Source organism: Mesoplodon densirostris, chromosome 4, assembly GCF_025265405.1.
Source record: "Mesoplodon densirostris isolate mMesDen1 chromosome 4, mMesDen1 primary haplotype, whole genome shotgun sequence".
NCBI classification, from domain to species: domain Eukaryota; kingdom Metazoa; phylum Chordata; class Mammalia; order Artiodactyla; family Ziphiidae; genus Mesoplodon; species Mesoplodon densirostris.
This window is the reverse complement of record NC_082664.1, coordinates 170,158,613-170,180,388: the sequence shown is the minus strand read 5'-3', so window position 1 is coordinate 170,180,388 and position 21,776 is coordinate 170,158,613. Positions and strand designations below refer to the sequence as shown.

Genomic DNA, 21,776 nt, shown 5'->3' with positions numbered 1-21,776 from the left:
TTATACTTCATTTCATTTGATTTTGTCAATTGTCCTTGACACTGGTAGGACAAGTACTTTTATTTTCATTTTGTTAGTGTGGAAATCAAGGCTCAGTTACTTAAAGTTCTCTTGAAGGTCACATGACCAAATAAGTGAAAGAACTCTGACTTTCATCCAGGTCATTTGACTCCAGAGCTCTTTCCAAAACATGCAGTTCATTACAATGTCTTGTAGGCTATTAGTTAAGCAGAGTACTGGCTAATTTAATTAAACTGGACAAAGAGAAAATAACATCAAATGAATCCTAGAATTAACTAGAACATGATTTCTGATCATTAAAGGAAGTCTCATCTTTCATCTGACAAGTTAGTCATAAAGGCAGCCTAGTTGAATTGGATTAAGATATATATTGTTTTCATAATTCAATTAGTAAGAAGACAAGAAATTCATTAACCCCCCCCAAAAATCCCATGTTATATGTAAGGATTAGTAAAGACATTTGGATCTACTTAACATATATTTAAATGGACAAAATTCAGACTATATATTATCAATCTGTAGGAAATTATTTGGTTTTACAAATCTTTGAATAAAACGGAAACTTTAAAAAAATTTTGGCCATATCAGTCCTTTTGATTTTGTAATTTTTCATTCTTTTCCAATTATGTTCTTTTGATGATTCATATTTTATAGACAGCTTTCAAAGAAATACTTCAAATAATTAGTAAGAAACATGCATTCCTAAGATCTTCCTCACCATTTAAAGGGAAGATGTCTTTTTAAAATATGGCACCAATATGGTACCAAAATATATGAGAGGAAAGGATGAAAGAAAAAAGACTGATAATATGGAAGCCACTCAAACATGATTAAAAAAGAAAATGAAGTATCTGTAGGAAATAAAGCGCATGAATGCTCAGAAATCTGGTTCATTCCTTTCTAGAAATATTTTCTTTCTGTGGTCTCTGGAAAACATGTAAAACAATATATAAATTAGAGTTTCCTAGTAAATTTCAAGCAGTAATATTCTTGTCTCATAGAAGGAATATAAAAAAGATTTGGAAAATGAAATAAAAGGGAAAGGAATGGAACTTAATTCAGAAGTACTTGATATTCAGAGAGCAAAACGTGCATCTGAAATGGCTAGTGAGGTGAGTACATTTATTTAACAATTGAGAATGTATGAATTTTCAGCTGATTTCCTTGTCTGTAAATCTTTCTCAGAGATTTTACAGTTGACCCTTGAACAACATGGGTTTGAACGGTGCAGGTCCCCTTATATGTATTTTTCAATTGTAAATTCTACAGTACTCCCCGGTCCGTGGTTGGTTGCATCTGTGGATGCTGAGGAACCTTGGATGTGGAGAGCCGATGATAAGTAATAGGTGGATTAATCCTCTTGTTGTTTAAGGGTCAACTGTATACAGTATAAATGTTCCACAGCTTTTATGTGTAAGATGATTATAAGCAGCTATGACCTGATCATCTTTTCCCAATCAATGAATTTAAAAAAATGATGCTCACCATCTCCTGTCTATGTGGTGCGAGACAAATGACCATTTCCTCATTTTAGAGAAAATTCTATATAATTAACCAAAATTATTTAATAAGGTTTAACTTCATCTTTTAAACAAGTGAAAGGTATATTAGGAAGGTGTGTTATCATGGTTTGTCAATAACTGTAGTTTAAAAGTTCCCATGCTGGGGCTTCCCTGGTGGCGCAGTGGTTGAGAGTCCACCTGCCGATGCAGAGGACGCGGGTTCGTGCCTCGGTCCGGGAGGATCCCACGTGCTGCGGAGCGCCTGGGCCCGTGAGCCATGGCCACTGAGCCTGCGCGTCCCGAGCCTGTGCTCCGCAACAGGAGAGGCCACAACGGTGAGAGGCCCGCGTACTGCAAAAAAAAAAAAAAAAGTTCCCATGCTGTCCTGCCCATAAACAAAATGACTGTCCTAGTCCTTGTCTAGCTACTAAGTGAGTCCACTTAAACCTCTGTATAAGATGATAGTGGCCATTACTTACTTTACATGAAATTTATAAGAATGAAGTGCCTCTGAAGTGCTTTAAATCCTTTAATCCTTGCGTTATGTCATTACTTTAATAGTAAATAATGGTACTGTGCTTTGAGGAGAACCTGGCTGACTTTAGCGGTGAAAAAATTTAAAGCTTTATTCCCATATGTTAATAAACAGCGGCGATGATGGTGGTGGTGATGATGGTGATGACCCTATTAGGTTGCAAATGATAGAAACCCAACTCAAACTGGGTTAAGCAACAGAGAAACTTTGTTTTGGTTTAAGAACAGAGAAATCCTAAGATCAGGTTTCCTTCAGGTTGGAATTCGAATGATGTCTCTCTTCCTTCATCCCTCAGTTCTGTTATCTTCACAGTTGCTTCATTTGTGAGAGGCTGCTTCTATGTGATGGCCCCTCTTCACGACAGGATAACTCATATCTGTGGCCACTAATCCCAGTAGGAAGTGAGCATCTGTTTCTTTAAAATAGGATTAAGGTCTAAGGATTGAATCTCATTGGGTCACCTTCTGTCCTGTGCCCACACTTGACCCAATCAAGTCTGGAGTCAGGAGTCAGTTAACTTTCTAGGTAGTTTAATGATGTTTTAAATATAAAATATCCTAAATTGATATGTGTTTTTAAAGATTTGCATTTGTCTTTGGCTAGTGTTCTTTACATAAATTAAAGGAGACATTAAAAGCATTTTAGTGGAATTAAAGATATATGTGGGTAGTAGGAAATCAACCCACCCAAAGTTTATGGATCGAGAGGGGTTAGAGGCAATTCCTCAAGAGAAAATGGTAGAACTTTTTGCCAGAAGAGGGAGGAATAGATGCTGTTCGGGCAGAAACAGCAGCTGTCTGCCACGATGTCTTTGGCTAATATTGTCATTACACTTACCTGCGTTAGTAATTTTCTACAAATTCTTCTGTTGTGGTGGTGACATGCCCAGTGACAGAGTCAGATCTTGTAAATCACTTGTCAGTAATACTTGGAGAAGTTGTTTTAAACTGTCAACGGCAGAGTTCAGCTAGTGAAAGTTGAATGGCAACATGGTAGCAGGAGAAGCAAAAAAACCCAGGTCTTAGCATGTGGGCATAGGAGTAAAAGACCAGAAAAAGCGATCAGTTACCGAGCACCCGCGCTGCGCTGGGCACCAGGCTACGTGCTGTCTCACTGATCCTCCCAGTGATCCTGCACATGGAGGAATTATTGTCCCCATTTGCAGATGAGTAAAGCAGAAATGTGAAGAAATATTTCCAACGTCACACACACAGCCAAGAGTGCTCTGACCACAAAATCAGTCTTTCTAAAATATCAACTCATTTAAACTTGCCTCTATCCTTCAGGCCTCAAGACAATTGTCAGGGAAGATTCTCACCTGGCAATTGCCTTTTTATAATAAAAATCTTCAGAGTGTACATATACTCTTCTTCAGTGAGAATAGTGAATATAGTTCTAAGCAGTTCAGAAAATTTAGTTCTAGGTGGTCATTCATAATACAAAGTAAACTATATTTTCTTTTTTAAAAAAATATGTTTAGCCATTTTTGGTATCATTGAATACAGATGTATGTTTGTCCCCTGAGTGTCTGAACGTTGTAAAATGTTGCTTTTTTACAGAAAGAATACAAGAAAGATCTGGAATCAAAAATTAAAGGGAAGGGAATGCAAGTTGGCACTGACACCCTTGGAATTCAGCATGCCAAAAGAGCTTCTGAGATAGCTAGTGAGGTTAGTAGAGTGAGTGATGCAGACCTTGAGACTCGTATTTTGGAACTTAACAAATCATAATAACAAACTGATTAGTACATGAAATTTTCCAAAGCTTTCTGTGACTAGTTTAACAGTTTGGAATGGAAACCATCTGCAGTCATCATGCTTACTGGGAAAATTTACAGTTTCCGCTTTGCTCATTAACTTGAAGTATATCAAAGAAAACTTGGGGAAAGGCATTTTAATAGAACACATACACACACACACCTGCTCACTTTATTCCGTAATACAAATTTCATGTTAATTTTAAACTATGATAAACATTTTCATACCATTTTTTCTTTAAGGATGGATCGTGTGCTACTTGGCATATCTGCGTTTCCAACTTGGTGAGCAGAACTTGAGAATCACACATCGAGACTATAACATGACAATCATGCCATTTCTGTGTGATGTGGTTGCATGTTCTCAAAATATCATCTGTTGACCTCATCAACACGTCTGAAATTTCTGTAGGGTCAGCATTTTGGGTTGAGGTTCATTCATCTAATGCCATTTTCTTCTTCATGTAACACATGAACAACAGGATATTAATTTAGAAATTTTGTCTTAGATGCTATGACATGATAGATACAAAATAACACAGTTGTAGCAGTCAGAAGGAAATGTGTATTTTTGAAGGAAATACCCCAGAATCAGTTCCACATCTCTTGAATTCCCCCAGAAATTTTGAAAATGTAACAGGACCACTGGAGCAGAGAGTATTTGGGAACAGATGACTTAGAAGAAGAATACATAAAGAGAAAGTTGGGGTACAGGTTAAGGGGTGCAGCTCACTTACCTCAAGGCTGGCTAGGGTGAGGCTTCAGTGGGGTTACAGAGAGAGCTACGATGTGACAAGTGCAGTTAGGAAGAGCTGGCTTAGGACGGAGTCCCACCCAGGAAATCTGGAGGTTGAGAGGTAGCTGATTAACTGCCGGGGGAGTTACTGCTGTGTTGGGATCTGCTTCCATCCCCAGGGTTAGGTACTGGCCAGGGGAATGGAATAGCCATAAGTGACTTAGTCAAAGAAACTAGGGATGCCAGAGAATTCTTGACCAATAGGGATTCCATTTAGAAATGGTGGGGATGGGTGGAAGGATGCATGCTGAACAGTCACTTGAAAACCTTCTTTGACTCTGCCCTTAATTTTGTCATCCCCCTGAGAGATAGCCATTGTTGTGAATTTGCTGTAGAGCCTTCCAGGTCCATTTTTATTTGTATATAAAGACTTAAAAAAAAAACCCTTAGAGACTTAAAAAATCCTTAAATAAATACCATGTGCACACAGTGACTTAAAAAAACCTTAAATAAATACCATGTACTTTGTGCTTGCTTTTCTCACTAAATATTACGGACCCTTTTCCATGTTACTTCACATAGTTCTACTTCATTCTTATAGAAAAATTGTGTTCTATAACGTGGATGTGAATATGCAACCATTTACATCTAATGTCCCATAGGCATTACCATATGTAAATGACGTTTAAATGTATTGTAACAGGGACTCAACATTACACGCCGAAAACCCTTAATTTTTCCCTGGATCTGCTTCCCTCTTCCACCCTCTTCTTAGCAAATGGTGTCAGTGAAATCCCAGAAGTCACTTTGATTTCTCTAGGCAGCAAGTTTCATTTACTCCAGCCCCATAATGACTTCCTAGATCCATCTACTCTCCCCCACCCTCATCCAATCTACCATCTCTATCACCTGGATCATTACAGTCGCTTCCTAACCAGAATCTTGCTTCCATCATTGACCCCTTAGTACCCATTCTCTACCCAGCAGCCAGAACAATCCTGGAAGAATTAAGTTATGTGATTCCTCCCACTGAAAACTCTCCAGTGGCTTCCAGTCACGGGCAGCATGGGCGCCATACTCCCTGCTCTGGTTTCAGAGCCCCCTGCTGCTCATCCCCAATCCCATACCCTTCTTCCCTTGCTCGTTATGTTCTAGCCTAACAGGCTTCCACGCTGTACCTCCACAAGTTTTATGGTCTCTGTACAGTGCTGCAGTCTTCCTGAAAGTCCTTCCCCTGGTTTTTGCACGGTTGGTTCTTTCTTGTGCTCGCTCTTGTCACTCATTTCTTTTTTTTTTTTTTTTTTTTTTTTTTTTTTTTTTTTTTGCTGTACACGGGCCTCTCACTGCTGTGGCCTCTCCCGCTGCGGAGCACAGGCTCCGGACACACAGGCTCCGCGGCCATGGCTCGCGGGCCCAGCCGCTCCGCGGCATGTGGGATCCTCCGGGATCGGGGCACGAACCCGTGTCCCCTGCATCGGCAGGCGGACTCTCAACCACTGCGCCACCATGGAAGCCCGTCACTCATTTCTTAGATTTATTAGTACTTTCTTATGGTGGCCTCCTTGAGCTTCTGAGTAGCTAACTACCCAGTAACTATCAAATCACTACTTACAATTTTCTGCTATTTTTGTTATTACGAGGAGAGTGTGACATCCAGTATTAGTTAAGGTCCTGGATTGGAGTGTGGGAGTGGGGTGGGGAATTTGGAGCTGTAGAAGAGTTTTCCAAATCACCCTCATGGATCTGAGACTTGAAGCCAAAAGAAAGCATACTTCCTCTGGAGAAAAGAATGTGGGAAGAATGGAAATTTTGCATTTCACACTTTTACCTAAGAACCTTCTGTGACATTCCTTTTATGAAAAGTTGGAGTGTTGCATCTTTCCTTAGTATGGTAATACATTACTTTATTCAGCCATATGCTGGTTTAGATTTCTCTGAATACCTTGGGACTGTATACAGTTGACACTTGAACAACACAGGGGGGTTAACCCACATATAATTTATGGTCTCCCCTATGTATCTGTGGTTCCTCTGCACCCACTGATTGATCCAACCACGGACCAGGTAGTACTGTGGTATTTACTACTGAAAAATATCCATGTATAAGTGAACCCACGCAGTTCAAACCCATGTTGTTCAAGGCTCAAACTTACTAGGAAAATGGTGCATTTTTGTTATTGAGAGCCTATGGGAAAAACAGGCCTAGGGGAGTCAGCTGTACTGTGGTTACAAGTAGCTTAAACCAATTTGGGTGATGCTATTATCTTTGTAATCCGGAGGCCTCATTTGCATGTAATTATAACCATGTCCCAGTTTGCCCAAATGACAGGCTCTCAGATCCTTTTCAACCAGACTTAGGGACTTTGCTATAGCTCAATGTTTATTTTTTCAGGTAAAGTCAATGTGCTATATTATTACACTAATGACATCTAATATTCAAACCTTCCTGTACCTGTGGGCTTGACCATGTGACTTTCTTTAGCCACTGGGTCATTAACAGATTTGACTCAGGCTCTAAAAGCATGTGTGCATTGGGACTTGCTTGGAACCTAGATGTCATCATGTTTTTCTTTTAAGTTTTCTAAGTTTTAGGGTATTTTATTATGCATCAATATTAACTGATGTGATTAGTGTCCTATGTAGTCTATTTATGTGCTTTTGAATGCTTTTAGATTTGAAAGTTCATATCAGAAAATTAGATGACATACTCCTACCGTGAGACTTCGGTGGCAATCTATGATCAGTACCTTAGTTTCTACATATATTGCCCTTCAAATGAGGTGTTTTGCTTTTGGGCCTAAAGAGGCTTGCTAAAAACAGAGCTTTTTACAGACATAGTAATAATTTAATATTATTAGTTTGAAAGTTAAACATTATTACTTGAACTTTCATTTGAAAAGTGAAACTGAGACTGTAAGTCAGTGAAAATAGGCAGATTTATGGGTAGTAGATGGGGAAAAATATAGTATTTCTCTGAGATTGAGATTTTTGTTTACAACTTCTCTAAATTTAGAACACCACAAATAAGCAAAGCAAAATTTACTTTAGAGCAGGGAATCACAAATCTAGAGTATGTCAACATAATAGAAAAGAACTGTTTTTGAAAGAATTTAATAGGAGATAATCAATAGTTTTTTTCCTTTTAATATAATTTTCATTGATGAAAAACATACATACAGAAAAATATACAATTATAAAAGTACAGCTTGCTGAATTTTATAATCAGTTTTAAGATGTGACAAGAGTCTCTTAAGACAGTTGTGTCTGTGTAATTATGACATTTCATTATAAGTAACAGGTAATCCAACTCAAGCTGGCTCAAAAAAGCAGATAACTTATTGTTCTTGTAACCAAACAGTAGAGGAATTCTTGGGCGTGGCTTGATCTAGGACTCAAACAGTGTGATTCCATTTCATTTTCTATCTTTCTGTTCTCAGGCAGGCTTTTTTCTCCTGTTTGCAAAGAGACATCTGGCAGATCCTAGGGCTACAGACTTCTCTATTCATGTCCAGAAGGAAAGAGAAAGTCTCTTGATACCCTGTGTGGAAAAAGAAACGTACCTATCCTTGAACCGATCATGAAGGGCCAGGGGTGGGCTATAACGATTTGCTTCAGCCCAATGGGGCCCTTGGATAGCGGCCAGTCTCAGCCAAGCTGGGGGTTTAGAACAGGAAGCAGTGAGTTGCCCAGTGGCAAATCAAGGAGCTAATGAAGGAAAAAGAGGAGTAGGATTCCAGGGAAGCAACCAGCAATTATTCACTACAGAACAAGACCTGACAACTTTATACTCACATTTTATTGATATTCATCAACTGGGTTATATATTAACCAATAATTTATCAATTTTACCATATTAAAATATAAAACATTTTCCCTCAGCTCACTCTGTTTTCTTTCTTAAGTCAGGTTAGTAGAGAAAAGCCTCCTGATTCCTTGTGAATACATCACTCCAAGTTGTGTTCTTGCCACAAATTAAAAATCTTTGTTGTTTCCTAGAAATAAAAGACATAAAGGTCCGACTTATTTCTAAAAGCCATGATCTTGATGTCAAAAATGACATCGAGTTTTTCAACACAGATTTTCAAGTTACTGTAAAGCCCTAATTGCAGGTTTTATTTTCTGCAGAAAGATTATAAAAGAGATCTGGAGACTGAAATTAGAGGGAAAGGCATGCAGGTGAGCACAGGTACCCTCGATATCCAGAGAGCTAAGAAAGCATCTGAAATGGCCAGCCAGGTAAGAAACTAATGGCACACAAAGTTTAAAACAAACATATCGAATTGTGTACAGAAAAAGTATAAGTTGTGTTTCCATATGCCAATTCCATATGGCATTGAGATTCAAACACATAAATATCTACATTGCTATGGAAGGCCATGCAAAGCTCTGAAGATTGTTTTCTGTTCTTTTAGAAAGAATATAAGAAAGACTTAGAAAATGAAATTAAAGGGAAAGGAATGCAAGTGAGCATGGATATCCCAGATATGCTTCGAGCCAAGAGGGCATCTGAAATCTATAGCCAGGTTGGTAGAGAATGAAGATGCTTAGGATAATGTATTCTAATATCCAGTCACCTTGTGCTGTGTGTGTCTCTGTGATTGGTGTCTTTTTGAGGGCTTTCTATTCAAAGTCAATGCACTCTATTATAAAGGAACCATTGACCAAACCTGATTACCTCATTAATGAAAGGGACAACTATAGTTTCAGTTCAACAGACATTATTGAGTGTCAGAGCGCCCGTGTTGGGGCCCTCTGTTTTGGGTCCAAGGGCATTTTCACCTTTTTAATTTCCATTTTTTGACTCTATTGTGAACTTGGCTCTAATGCTTATACTACAGAAAAAAATTACAAACAATTTGTCTTTTATCCATTTCATCATGAATGTTTTAATTAAAATAATCAACTTCAACTGAAACTAAGAGTGAATAAAACTGCACAAGGTGAAATTGAATATTAACTAAAATGTAATGGAAGAACTAAGTTTTCTTGATAAAATTTAATTTGCCAGGTATACCCGTGACATATCCTCTAGAAAACTGGATGTGAGAGAAATAATAACCACAAAAGAAAGTGTTTATTGGAAGAAGAAAGTTAATCAGATAAAATCTGATTTGGGCAAAAATATTCATTAGTGAATAATTTCTTTGTTATAAAATTTGTTATAAAAAGAATGAATCCTAATGGAAAGATAGTAAAGGGAATAAAAAAATAAAATGGTTAAAGAAAAATGATGAAGGAATTGAATTTGGTTAATGGGGTTTGTGTTGAAGTAATTTTTAACAATTTGTCAAAATTCTGGTTGACATGAGCAAAGAGTCTAAACATTCACTGGTTTAAAATGAGAGTGTTACAGAACTCAGGTTCAGCAGATTGTCACTCAAGAATCCAATACTGGGCTTCCCTGGTGACGTAGTGGTTGAGAGTCCGCCTGCCGATGCAGGGGACACGAGTTCGTGCCCCGGTCCGGGAGGATCCCACATGCCATGGAGTGGCTGGGCCCGTGAGCCATGGCCGCTGGGCCTGTGCGTCTGGACCCTTTGCTCCGCAACAGGAGAGGCCGTGACAGTGAGAGGCCCGCGTACCGCAAAAAAAAAAAAAAAAAAAAAAGAATCCAATACTGAGAGACAAGTGTTGGGTAAAAGGAAAGATAGCTTTATTGAGGAAGCCAGCAATCCTGGGGAGAAGGTGGACTCATGTCCCAAAGAACCAAGTTCCTCCTGCCAATCAGGAGCAAGAATTTTATTTATTTATTTATTTATATTTTACTTTTGGCTGTGTTGGGTCTTCGTTGCTGCGCATGGGCTTTCTCTAGTTGTGGCGAGTGGGGGCTACTCTTCGTTGCAGTGAGAAGGCTTCTCATTATGGTGGCTTCTCTTGTTGCAGAGCATGGGCTCTAGGTGCGTGGGCTTCAGTAGTTGTGGCACACGGGCTCAGTAGTTGTGGCTCGCGGGCTCTAGAGCGCAGGCTTCAGTAGTTGTGGCACGTGGGCTTAGTTGCTCTGTGGTATGTGGGATCTTCCCGGACCGGGGCTCGAACCTGTGTCTCCTGCCTTGGCAGGTGGATTCTTAACCACTACGCCACCAGGGAAGCCCAGGAGCAAGACTTTTTAAAGGGGAGTTTCAGGGGTGTATAGGCAGAGGGAGGAGGCTGTGTGCAGAGCAGCACAGTCAGCTCTGACAGTCATCTTGACCTTGGTCATTAGTAGTCTGATCAGCATCATCTTGATTGTTTTAAGTACAATCAATCTTCAGTTCCAAGGTCAGTTTGTTCCAATTTCCCTGAGTCCAGTTCTCAGAATTGTGGCAGCTTACGTCATGGCTACAGTCTGGTCATCATGTAGTTCACTTCTTCCACCTGGTGGGGGTTTCAGTATCTACAAAACAGTTCAAAGGATATGGCTCAGAATATTATCTACAGCCCTTGAGGAGGAACTAAGGGTCCTTGACTTTGTTTAATGACTAAATTATTATTTGGTCTTGTTTGACTGATTACCTTTGTTTCTGTATTTCTAATTTCTCTGATTAAATTTATTCTTTGACTAAAGTTTTTCTATAGACAAGAGGCAGGTGAAGGTAATGGGGGAGGAGAATCTGTCCTGGGAAGGCCCCATAGGGTCCTGCTCCGTTTCAAGGGTATCAAGAGGCCAGAATCAAGTATCAGAGGATATGCCTGCTTCTCAGCCTTCTCCATGACAAAGCAGTTGGGATGGTCCTGAAGTGTGTGTGTTCATCTGTCCTCTGTGTCTCGTAACAGCATGTGAGCTTGGAGAAGTTGGCTCTAGCTATATCAGCTGGACTAAAATCATAGATAAATAGTTAAAATGGGCATATGGCCATTTGAGTTAGGGGAGAAAAGTTGCCAAGCTCATTCATTCATTCAGCAGATACTTCCTGAGCACCCATTTACATGCCAAATTAGACATGGTTTTGCCTTTGGGAAACTACAGGCTAATCTAATAATCAAATAATCGTGCAAATATGGTATGACAAACTATGATATATCCTACCAGAAAGTAACGACATCAAGAGTAAAAGCTTCCCATAGGAAGTGATGCCTGAGCTGTTAGAATTCCTGCTTTAACTTAACAGTGTTGACTTTTTGAGTATGATAAGGGTACATCTGATTTTAAGGAGTTTTAGTTATTTGGGATACAATGGAATACTTAAAAGGGTATAACGATGCTGTGGTGCATTTCAACATGAACAGGAATTACCTTTCCTAACAAGCATCGGTATGCCATGCAGTTACCTTCACTGACTTTGGAGCCAGAGTGCCTGGGTTTAAATCCTGGTTATGACACTTCTTAGCTAATCCCTAAATTTCCCCATCTGTAAGAGTGGATAATAATAGTATCTGCTTGTGGGGTTAATTAAATGAGTTAATGTGTGTTAAGTATTTAGGACAATACCTAATACTATGTAGATACTGGCACTAGTAGAAGGTATTGCCCGGGATGTATCAGAGCTCAAGAGTACTTTTTTTTTTTTAAGATGTTGGGGGTAGGAGTTTATTAATTAATTAATTTATTTTTGCTGTGTTGGGTCTTCGTTTCTGTGTGAGGGCTTTCTCTAGTTGTGGCAAGCGGGGGCCACTCTTCATCACCGTGCGTGGGCCTCCCACTGTCGCGCCCTCTCTTGTTGTGGAGCACAGGCTCCAGACGCGCAGGCTCAGTAGTTGTGGCTCACGGGCCTAGTTGCTCCGCGGCATGTGGGATCCTCCCAGACCAGGGCACGAACCCGTGTCCCCTGCATTAGCAGGCAGATTCTCAACCACTGCGCCACCAGGGAAGCCCTCAGAGTACATTTAATAGAAACAAAATTGAGATTTCAGTCTCCACTACAAAATACTAGTACCTTTCCCTTAATCAAATGTATCTTTATCTGAAGTAGGAAGCAAAGCATAAATCCAGAAGCATGAAAACAAGTAAGCAAACAGAGTCAGGTTACTGGTAGGAGTTATAAGATCTACTTTGAACAGGAACTGGGACTGCTCCTGAGAGAGTAGGTTCTAGGCTTAGGAATGCTATTAAGGTCAAGCCCTCACAGGGCGTTTGAATAATCTGGGTTGGGAACCATTGCCTGAGTGGAGGTGAATGTGCTTTCCTAGACTGTTTGCTTACTCTGTTTGCATATGCTTTTATTTTTACTATTGCATAAGCACATCAACAACTGCTTTGAATCCTAAGATATAATTTAGAGCCAGGTGGTATATAATAGAGTTGGAAAAAGTAGTACCATTTTCTTTGTCTCTGTCTCTCTTGGACATGCACACACAGAGTTTCGGATTCACATTCACTGTTTATAATTTTAGAAAAAGTATAAAGATGAGGCAGAGAAGATGCTTTCTAGCTACTCTACTGTGGCAGATACTCCTGAAATCCAGAGAATTAAGACAACTCAACAAAACATTAGTGCGGTGAGTAGTCATTATTTCTTTTCAGTTGCCACCTTGAAATTATGTTTTGTAAGGAGGGCCTTTTTCCGTCATTGTCTGATTTTTGGCTGCATTGCTGGAATTTTCTGTCAAATGTATATCTTTCCTTCTTTAAAATAGTAAGAATACCAAATGTTCTTAAAACTTATAATTTATCGTGATTGTTGTAGAATTACAAATTCATATCTCCTTCTTTGGTACAAGCAACTGCTATTTTAAACTGAATTTTAAAATTTCACTCAAGAAAGAGATCTTAATCTTCCACACAGATTTTACTTTGAAGATGAAATAGTCATATGAAGTGATTTCCTTCCTGGTCATTGATTATTTACATTGATAATATACTTACGGATTTACCAGTTTGTACCAGTTCCTAAACTTTCATATTTTTGTTCTGAGGCATAGGAATTTTGTCAGCACCATTCATTAAGATATTGGGCTTATGTTTAAGGGATATATAAACTTGAATTCTGAAATAAAAATGGATGGTACAGCTAATATTTTAATGTAGAATGAACTCATTTAGTAGTTAAGCAAATGTGTTATTAAAAATATAAATTCTATTATTTCTGAAGATTTCTGGACTATTTTCTACTTCTAGTAAATTGGCAAGCTCTTAACCCTCCAGGTATGCTGCTCAGGTACCTTTAGGGTCTTCACAGGCAGGCGGTGCTAAGAAATGGAGAAACCTTGCTGGAGGAGACGATGAGAGAGGAGGGCAGTATGGCCCTTGTCTCCTGTGATTCCACGGTCTCCCAGATTTCTAGCTTTTGCAGGGGAGCATCTCCCATGTCCTGCTCTCCTGACCCCCACTGGTCCTGGTGGTTCCAGGGCCCCCCTCTCCCCACCCTGACTCACACACACTCACGGGACCTACGGGTTAACAAATGTCAAGAGAGGGAGTAATTCTGTCCTTGTGTGGCTTCCTTATAATTATTCTATTTTTCTGTAGGACACTTTGTGTTTTCTTTTGCTTTGGGTTTGAAAGGGGTGGGTATTGGTAGGGATGGGGAGACATGGGAAGGTCTAAGGAATAAGTGGAAAGATAAGGAAAATAGGCTGACTTAGTGTTGATGTTGAAGATAGAGCTCATGTTTTCTTTGAAGAGAACGAGATCATCTTTGCTCTCATTTGGAGAACAGCAGTTGCTTAAAACTTCATGCTGTTTTTGAATTAAATGATAACTGCTTAGTGAGCTTTTTTAATATGTCCTTTGATTTTTCTCAAATACATGTGATATATATTTGTATTTGAGAAGGAAACTCTAGTTTGCTGATTTATATTCTTAGAGCAAGTAATCTGCAGCCTTGTAAGTTACCAAGCATACCCTAGAACAGGTAGTAGGTGTTTATTGTAATATTGTGGAATACAAAACCAAAGTTTTGCATTTATTCTCATAATGGATTATTTAATTGATTAATGTGACATTGGTTCTCATAAATAGAAGCTGTATTCACGTTACTTTAAAATCTGAGAAATTTTCTTTTTCAAGAATCAGATCTCTAGGACTTGAATTCTAATAAGCTTATAGTTATTCTTTTCCTTCTCTTATAATAAAGGTATTTTATAAGAAAGAAGTAGGAGCTGGCACAGCAGTAAAAGATACTCCAGAGATTGAACGAGTGAAGAAAAATCAGCAGAATATTAGTTCAGTAAGTTCTCTATAGCATTTTTTTAATATAAATTTATTTACTTATTTATTTGTTTTTATTTTTGGCTGTATTGGGTCATTGTTGCTGTGTGCTGGCTTTCTCTACATTATGGTGAGCAGGAGTTACTCTTCAGTGCAGTGCACGGGCTTCTCATTGCGGTGGCTTCTCATTGCGGTGGCTTTTCTTGTTGCAGAGCATGGGCTCTAGGTGTGCAGTCTTCAGTAGTTGTGGCATGTGAGCTCAGTAGTTGTGGCTATGGGCTCTTGAGCACAGGCTTCAGTAGTTGTGGCGCATGGGCTTAGTTGCTCCGCGGCATGTGGGATCTTCCCGGGCCAGGGCTCGAACCCGTGTCCCTTGCATTGGCAGGCAGATTCTTAACCACTGCGCCACCAGGGAAGCCCCCAGTTCTCTATAGCATTAATCATCCTTTCCTAAAGCAAACATAAGCTAGATAAATGTTTTTGGTTCTTTACTAAACTGGCTGCCTTTTTTTCTTCACTTTGTTGAAACACTATTTCATCAAATATCAAAGGTCTAACTTTCAGAAGGAAACTGTAGCCTTGTTTCCCTTGAACCTAAAGCAGTATTTCATCTTGATATATCATAGTGCATAAGAGATAGATCACTTTAATAGTACAGTAATGAAATCTAGGATTAGATTTCACCCTTTTGAACAGAATTTTAACTGTATTAAATTTTTCAGAGAAAGGATAAATTTCAATACCTTTCCACAACTTGGAGGAAAGAAATTTTACCCTGACAGAATGATTAAAGGCCCTAGAACATTCATTTGGTGGCTTAAGAGAAGGTTTCAAAGAGGCCCCATTCGCTTTCTGCTTCTTCTAATTTCCAGCAAAGGAAAGCACACACCTTCACTATAATTTTGTAAAATAAATTACCTGCCTCCCCACCCCCAGTTCCCTTTGAGCTTGGGGGAAGGGTAGAGGAGGTGTTTAATGTTATGAATTAAAAACTTCTTCATTCAGTGCTTGACCTTTACAACGGATAATTGCTATCCTTACCAATAGGCGTATTTGGAAATAGTTGTTATACAGTCATTCCTTGGTATCCACGGGCGTTGGTTCCAGGAGCCCCACCAACCCACACTCACACACACTCATACACATTCATACCAAAATCTGCAGATGCTCAGCTGCCTTACTGTTGGCCCTCCATATCCACGGTTTCACACTGAGGAAGTGGAGGGCCTACTGTATTTAGCTTCTTGCTGAGGAACTCAGTAGGGTTCTTTCCTCGAGTGCCCTTGCCTGACCTTTCTCTTCACCTTCACCCTTAGAGGCAGAGTTTTCTTGAAGTCATCCAAGTAGAACTGCCTTGATTAAACTCCTCTGTCAGGAACTCTGACGGTTACCTGGCATCTTAGAATATGTGTGCACTGGCATTTGTGGAGGCGGAGTAGGAGAGGCAAGGTAGTGCTGTGGTAAACAGACTTCAAAATGAACTTACAAAAAACCTGCAGAATCCTAGTGCACTAGCATCCCTGTAGCATGAATGAAGCCATCCCCTGAGGAAAGCATAAGGAGGAGGACCTGACGATGAGGATTCCGATCCGCCACGGCGAGAGCCTGTGTCAGGCGACACTAGAGTCTGGTGGAGAAATTCGTTCGGCTGAGAAATGTAAAATGGTCGTTTCCTTCACTTCCAAATGATAATATTTGAAATGTACCCATCAATGTACTGGGGTATATAATGTTATAAATGTTCTGTACTGTGCAATTCTATTGCCTACAGTGAAATGACTGTGCCATTTTGATTAGTTTGGAGTCGTATGAAAAACAAAAATGTTCATCTTTAATCATGTTTAGCTTCTCACCCGAGGAAAATCACAGAAAGTAGTGCAGTCTATCATTTCATCTCCCAGCATCCCACTGCCCCTTCTAGCAAACAATAGTAGTTCTGTATCTCTATGAGGTTGGGCGCTAAACTCCTGCTTAGTATTCAAATGCAAAGTTGCCCTTTCAAGATTAGCTAGATCTGTCAAACCAAGATAGGATTCTTTAACATTTAAAGATCTCGACATTTTGCACCTCCAGAGTAAAAGTCTTTTGGCTATTAGCTTTCTCTGTTAAGAACTCCTTTTGAATCTTAGTTAGAGGTAGTCTGTCTCAATGTACTCTCCATTTAACTGTTTTGGATCTGGCCTAATATTGACGTTGTTACTCATATCTCATATTAAATGTACAGATGTGAAGATATAGATGATAACAAAGATATTTGGGTATCGTTTCTTTATGACTGTCAGTGTGGATTTCAGCGTTAATCATTTTAAACATTACCGAATGATTTCTAAAAGATGTTTTACGTAGATCTTAGTCTTGGCTAAATTTCAACATATGCCTCTTAAGTCTAACCTATGTTTCCGTACATATATGTGTGTGTCCTTTTTCTCGAATCCAATCTTCCATGAATTTTACACATATTAAAATACCACCTGATATGATAGCATCACTAATCATTTCAAAAATTTAAAGAGCTTGTCCCAGGCATAACTGTGTGTTGGCATTATCATTTGTCTGGTTGATCTTCCTCTAAATAGACTTGAACGAGGAGCTTTTGATTGAAGCAAATGCCGGGATATAGGCGGGCTTCACATAACATGATTGTGTGGGTAGAAGACACTTCCTGACTTTCTGCCACTGGCCCATCTATAGCGATCAGCACTCAGTGGCCTCTGCTTGTAGTACATTTCCCTCCACCTTCCCCTTTCCCTTCTTTTATTTTTTCTTATTCTGGATCATTTGGGTACTCTCGGTCAGATACGCAGCGTTTCCAGTTTAACTAACTCAGTTTGACTTTTGCCTTTAAATACGTGGTGAATTTCAATTAACATGTTAATAAATACAAACTGCTTTTCAAATAGAAAATAATAAGAAATAATAGAAAATAATAAGTTATTATATTAAGACAATTTCCAAGGATTTTGGTGCATCTGCCTGATGATAAAATTTATTTTCACAAGCAATATATGCTTATTTTAATTAAAAAACCTCTTCAGTGATGGATAGGTGAATAGATATGGGTTTCTTTGTACTTCAGGATAAAGGAGTCCTGAAAGCACCAGATGAAATAAAAATTTGTGTTCCCACTGAAGGAAAATTAATATTGGAATTAAAAATTCAACTATGCAGTAGTTACAAATGAAGAATTCTTAACTAATTTTTAAGACTTGTGTTGAATAAAACTTACATTTTAAAAAATAACTCATGCAGGTAAAATACAAGGAAGAGATGAACCATGGAACAGCCATTTCTGATCCACCAGAGATCAAGAGAGTTAAAGAAAACCAGAAGAACATCAGCAATGTGTGATCATATTCCTTTAAGTATTGTTTTCTGTGGGCATGACACTTGTACGGGTGAAGTCCCACTACGATGACTACCATTGTAGGAGGGCCAGTTCCTGAGAGGTGGAGATAAGATTTCACACATATTTATGTTGGGGTAGCATTACACCAAGCATGTGTATTTGCTTATTAAAGAACATGGTATTGAATGCCTACTCTGTTCTTGTTCTTGGGGGCATTCAGAGATGAGGTTAAGGTCTTAGGGGCTGTGTGTATTCTCAGGGTCTCTAGGAGGAACAGCTGTGGCAATAAATAAAAATAGTGCATTAAGTGCTATAACAATAATTAACATTTACTGAGTGTTTACTACGCTTTTTAGTTCTCTACATGTAATATCTCATTTAATATTTAGTAATAATACTGTTTTCAAAGTGCTGGGGAAATGCAGAGAAGGAAGGCTATGTCAGTGAGAGAGAGGGAAACCCTTGGAGAAAGAGTAACATTTGAGTTAGATCTTGAGGAATTGATAAAAGTTTGGGGTGGATTTCGTGAGAAAGGGCCCTCCTGGCAGTGCAAACTGAATGTGTTCAGGATCCAAGATCTGTTCAAAGAGGGGAAGGTTTAGTGTGATGGGTACTTGGGGTGGAAGATGGCAGGAGAAAGGTGGTGGAGAGAGAAATTATAATTCAGGCCGTGAGGAGGCTGTTGGCAGTGCCAGTGCCCTGACATGGTGATTCAGATGCACACGGTGGCTGCTGATGCTCTGGCCTTGACTTAGGGATTAAATTGTTTTAATGTGTCCTTTTTTTAAAAATTATTTTATGTTGGAGTATAGTTAATTTACAATGTTGTGTTAGTTTCTGCTGTACAGCAAAGTGAATCAGTTATACAAATGCATATATCCACTCTTTTTTAGATTCTATTCCCATATAGGTCATTACAGATATTGAGTAGAGTTCCCTGTGGTATACAGTAGGTTCTTATTAGGTATCTATTCTATATATAGTAGTGTGTATATGTCAATCCCAATCTCCCAATTTATCCCTCCCCCCATTTCCCCTTTGGTAACCATAAGTTTGTTTTCTACATCTGTGACTCTATTTCTGTTTTGTAAATAGGTTCATTTGTACCATTTTTTTAGATTCCACAATAAGTGATATCATATGATATTTGTCTTTCTCTGTCTGACTGACTTCACTCAGTATGGCCTAGAGATTGTCATAATGTGTCCCTTTTCCTAAAAGAAGGGTTACTAGTTTTCAATTTATCATAGAAACATAACACTCCCTTAAAATAACTATTTGAAAATAATAATGAGTTAATTTAATAAGAAAATACTATAAATCACAGCACAGGTGATATCTGGCATGTCATATGGGAAGTGGTGTGTGTACATGGTGGAAGTTTGGATAACACTGGAGTAGTGGAGAAGAACGTGGGCCCTGGACTGTTGGTTTGATCCCCAGCTTCAGACCCTACCTGTTGTATAACCTTCATAAGCTACCAACCCCTCTCCAAGCCTCAGTTTCCTCATCTATCAAACAGAGACTAGAATATTAAGTGAGATATTGCCTGTAAAGCACTCAGCATGTTTGTGAGTGGATGAATGCAATACATGAAGAGTCTCCATATCAAATTTATGTCCCCAAACTTATATCCACTAGAAATTGGCTACAACAGTTTCTCAACATCAGTAATGCTGTTCAACAATTTTTTCTCCTCTGAACTCAGCCCAGAGTAATCTTTCTTTGTATCCTGCCATCAGTAGAGATTACACTGGACCTTTCCTCACTTCAGGCAGTTATCCGACACAGAATCTGCCTAAACTCTCAAACTGCATACCACAGCACAGAGAAAGAAATCACACTGGCAGGGACCTGACCCTTTTTCATTTATTTTCCAGGCTTATCAAATATCTGTTCACTTGCACATGCACTGCTGAGGGTGTACATCTCAAGTCCATTTTATCTGCAGGCCCTGTAGGCCTTGTGATGTCTTACAAAAAAAAAATTCTCTAACACTAAATTTAAACTGCAAAAAATCATTAAGACTGTCCCTGTGGAGTTCCTTATAATGGGATTTTTTTAACCTCTAGTTTTCCTTTTACCTGTCAGAAATTCATTTGATGGACATGCCATTCTATCTCTCTGCGTTGGATCCTCATTTATTTCCTGGGGTGTTGTGGAATTGCCAGGAAAGCTGACCACAAACGTTGGGTCTGATCCCCCAGCTAAGAAAGAGCACCTCGATGCAGTCAGTCAGAAATATCTCCATAATGCTAGCCAGAGCATGGGCTTCTAATGTTGGAACTTGGTAGAGGAGGAAACTTTGAGGTTCAGGGTTTCTTTACACAGTGACAGCCACTCAGTGAGGTGCAGGCATAGGACTGGCATAAGCCTCGTTTCTGATGATAAGGGTGCAGAATTTTAATTTTTAAATATAAAATGGTCATCTGGTAACGGTGCTTTAATGCTGTGAGCTCACAGAAGGGATCATTTATCATTGCTGATAAGATCGAACTCAGAGAGGCCACCACTAAATTATGCAGTTTGAAGAATAACAACCCAAGGTAGAATTCAAAACATTTGGGCCAGAAAAAGCTTAGATCTGGGATCACTGTGATGGCGAAGTCTTTTAGCAAAGCATATTTCACTATAAAATCCTAATGAAGATTTTAGCTAATGAATGCTCTGTCACTGTGCAACGTTTCTTGTAGTCAGTTGCAGTGTGCTAGCTCACACCTCCTTCCCATAATCCCACACTGTTTTGCGCTTGTCTCTCAGCTCCAGTACAAAGAGCAATGTTACACAGCAACTCCAGTGAGCACGACGCCAGAGATAGAGAGAGTGAGGAAAAACCAGGAGCAGCTGAGCACGGCAAGTTGTTTCTGTTTCTTCTTATATTTTACCAAACAGTATATATATATATATATATATATATATATATATATATATATATATATATATATATATATATATATATTTTTTTTTTTTTTTTTTTTTTTTTTTTTTTTTGCGGTACGCGGGCCTCTCACTGTTGTGGCCTCTCACTGTTGTGGCCTCTCCCGTTGCGGAGCACAGGCTCCAGACGCGCAGGCTCAGCGGCCATGGCCCACGGGCCCAGCTGCTCTGCGGCACGTGGGATCTTCCCGGACCGGGGCACGAGCCCGCGTCCCCTGCATCGGCAGGCGGACTCTCAACCACTGCGCCACCGGGGAAGCCCAAACAGTATATATTTTCATTCTTTACAACGCCTTCTGAAAAGCATTAGACCCTCTACATCTTGACTGCTCCTTTTCCACAGTCATATATGGAGGGCCTGGGACAGTAGACCTCTCATGTGAGTCCAGGAAATTGGGGACTGTCTTGCTATCCTTCAGTCCTGCTTGTTTATTCAAGAAAACTTCATTAGGCAACGTGCCAGGCATTAGCCTGGTCACTGGTACACAAAGATGGATAAGACCTCATAGTTGGTAAATCTCTAAAACCACATGCAGATTTAAAGAGTAGTATCGTGGGTCTGTTGTCAATCTGAGAAAACAAATTGTCTATTGGCATAAGGCAAAAGAAGACCTGGCTTGACTGGGGTTCTAAGACATAATGTCAGGGCAGGGAACCTTATAAATAAAACAGAAAACATTATCCAATCAGTCAGCAATCTATTGCTAATAAAGCAATGGTAGTTAAGAATCATGAGGTCCCTCTAATGTGGACCCTGTGCTAAATGCTTTATATAAATCCGTGAGGTTGGCACGATTTACTCCCCTGGTTTGTAGGTGTGGGAAACTAAGGCTTGAGGAGTTAGAGAACATGCTGGGAACCCACGGTTTGTGACAGC

The 21,776-nt window shown here is 39.4% G+C and overlaps 1 protein-coding gene across 3 annotated transcripts in view; it reads left to right on the top strand.

The window, feature by feature from the left end:
* NEBL (nebulette) overlaps positions 1–21,776 on the top strand; it is a 348,466-nt gene that overhangs the window by 289,863 nt on the left and 36,827 nt on the right. The window contains exons 13-20 of one of the 3 annotated variants that reach the window (XM_060095441.1): positions 1,023–1,133; positions 3,618–3,728; positions 8,676–8,786; positions 8,963–9,073; positions 12,861–12,965; positions 14,543–14,635; positions 17,866–17,958; positions 20,723–20,815. The exons of the other annotated variants lie outside the window; for them this stretch is intronic. Coding sequence (XP_059951424.1) covers positions 1,023–1,133; positions 3,618–3,728; positions 8,676–8,786; positions 8,963–9,073; positions 12,861–12,965; positions 14,543–14,635; positions 17,866–17,958; positions 20,723–20,815 — 828 coding nt within the window. The remainder of the gene's footprint in view (positions 1–1,022; positions 1,134–3,617; positions 3,729–8,675; positions 8,787–8,962; positions 9,074–12,860; positions 12,966–14,542; positions 14,636–17,865; positions 17,959–20,722; positions 20,816–21,776) is intronic. 3 annotated transcript variants of the gene reach the window in all.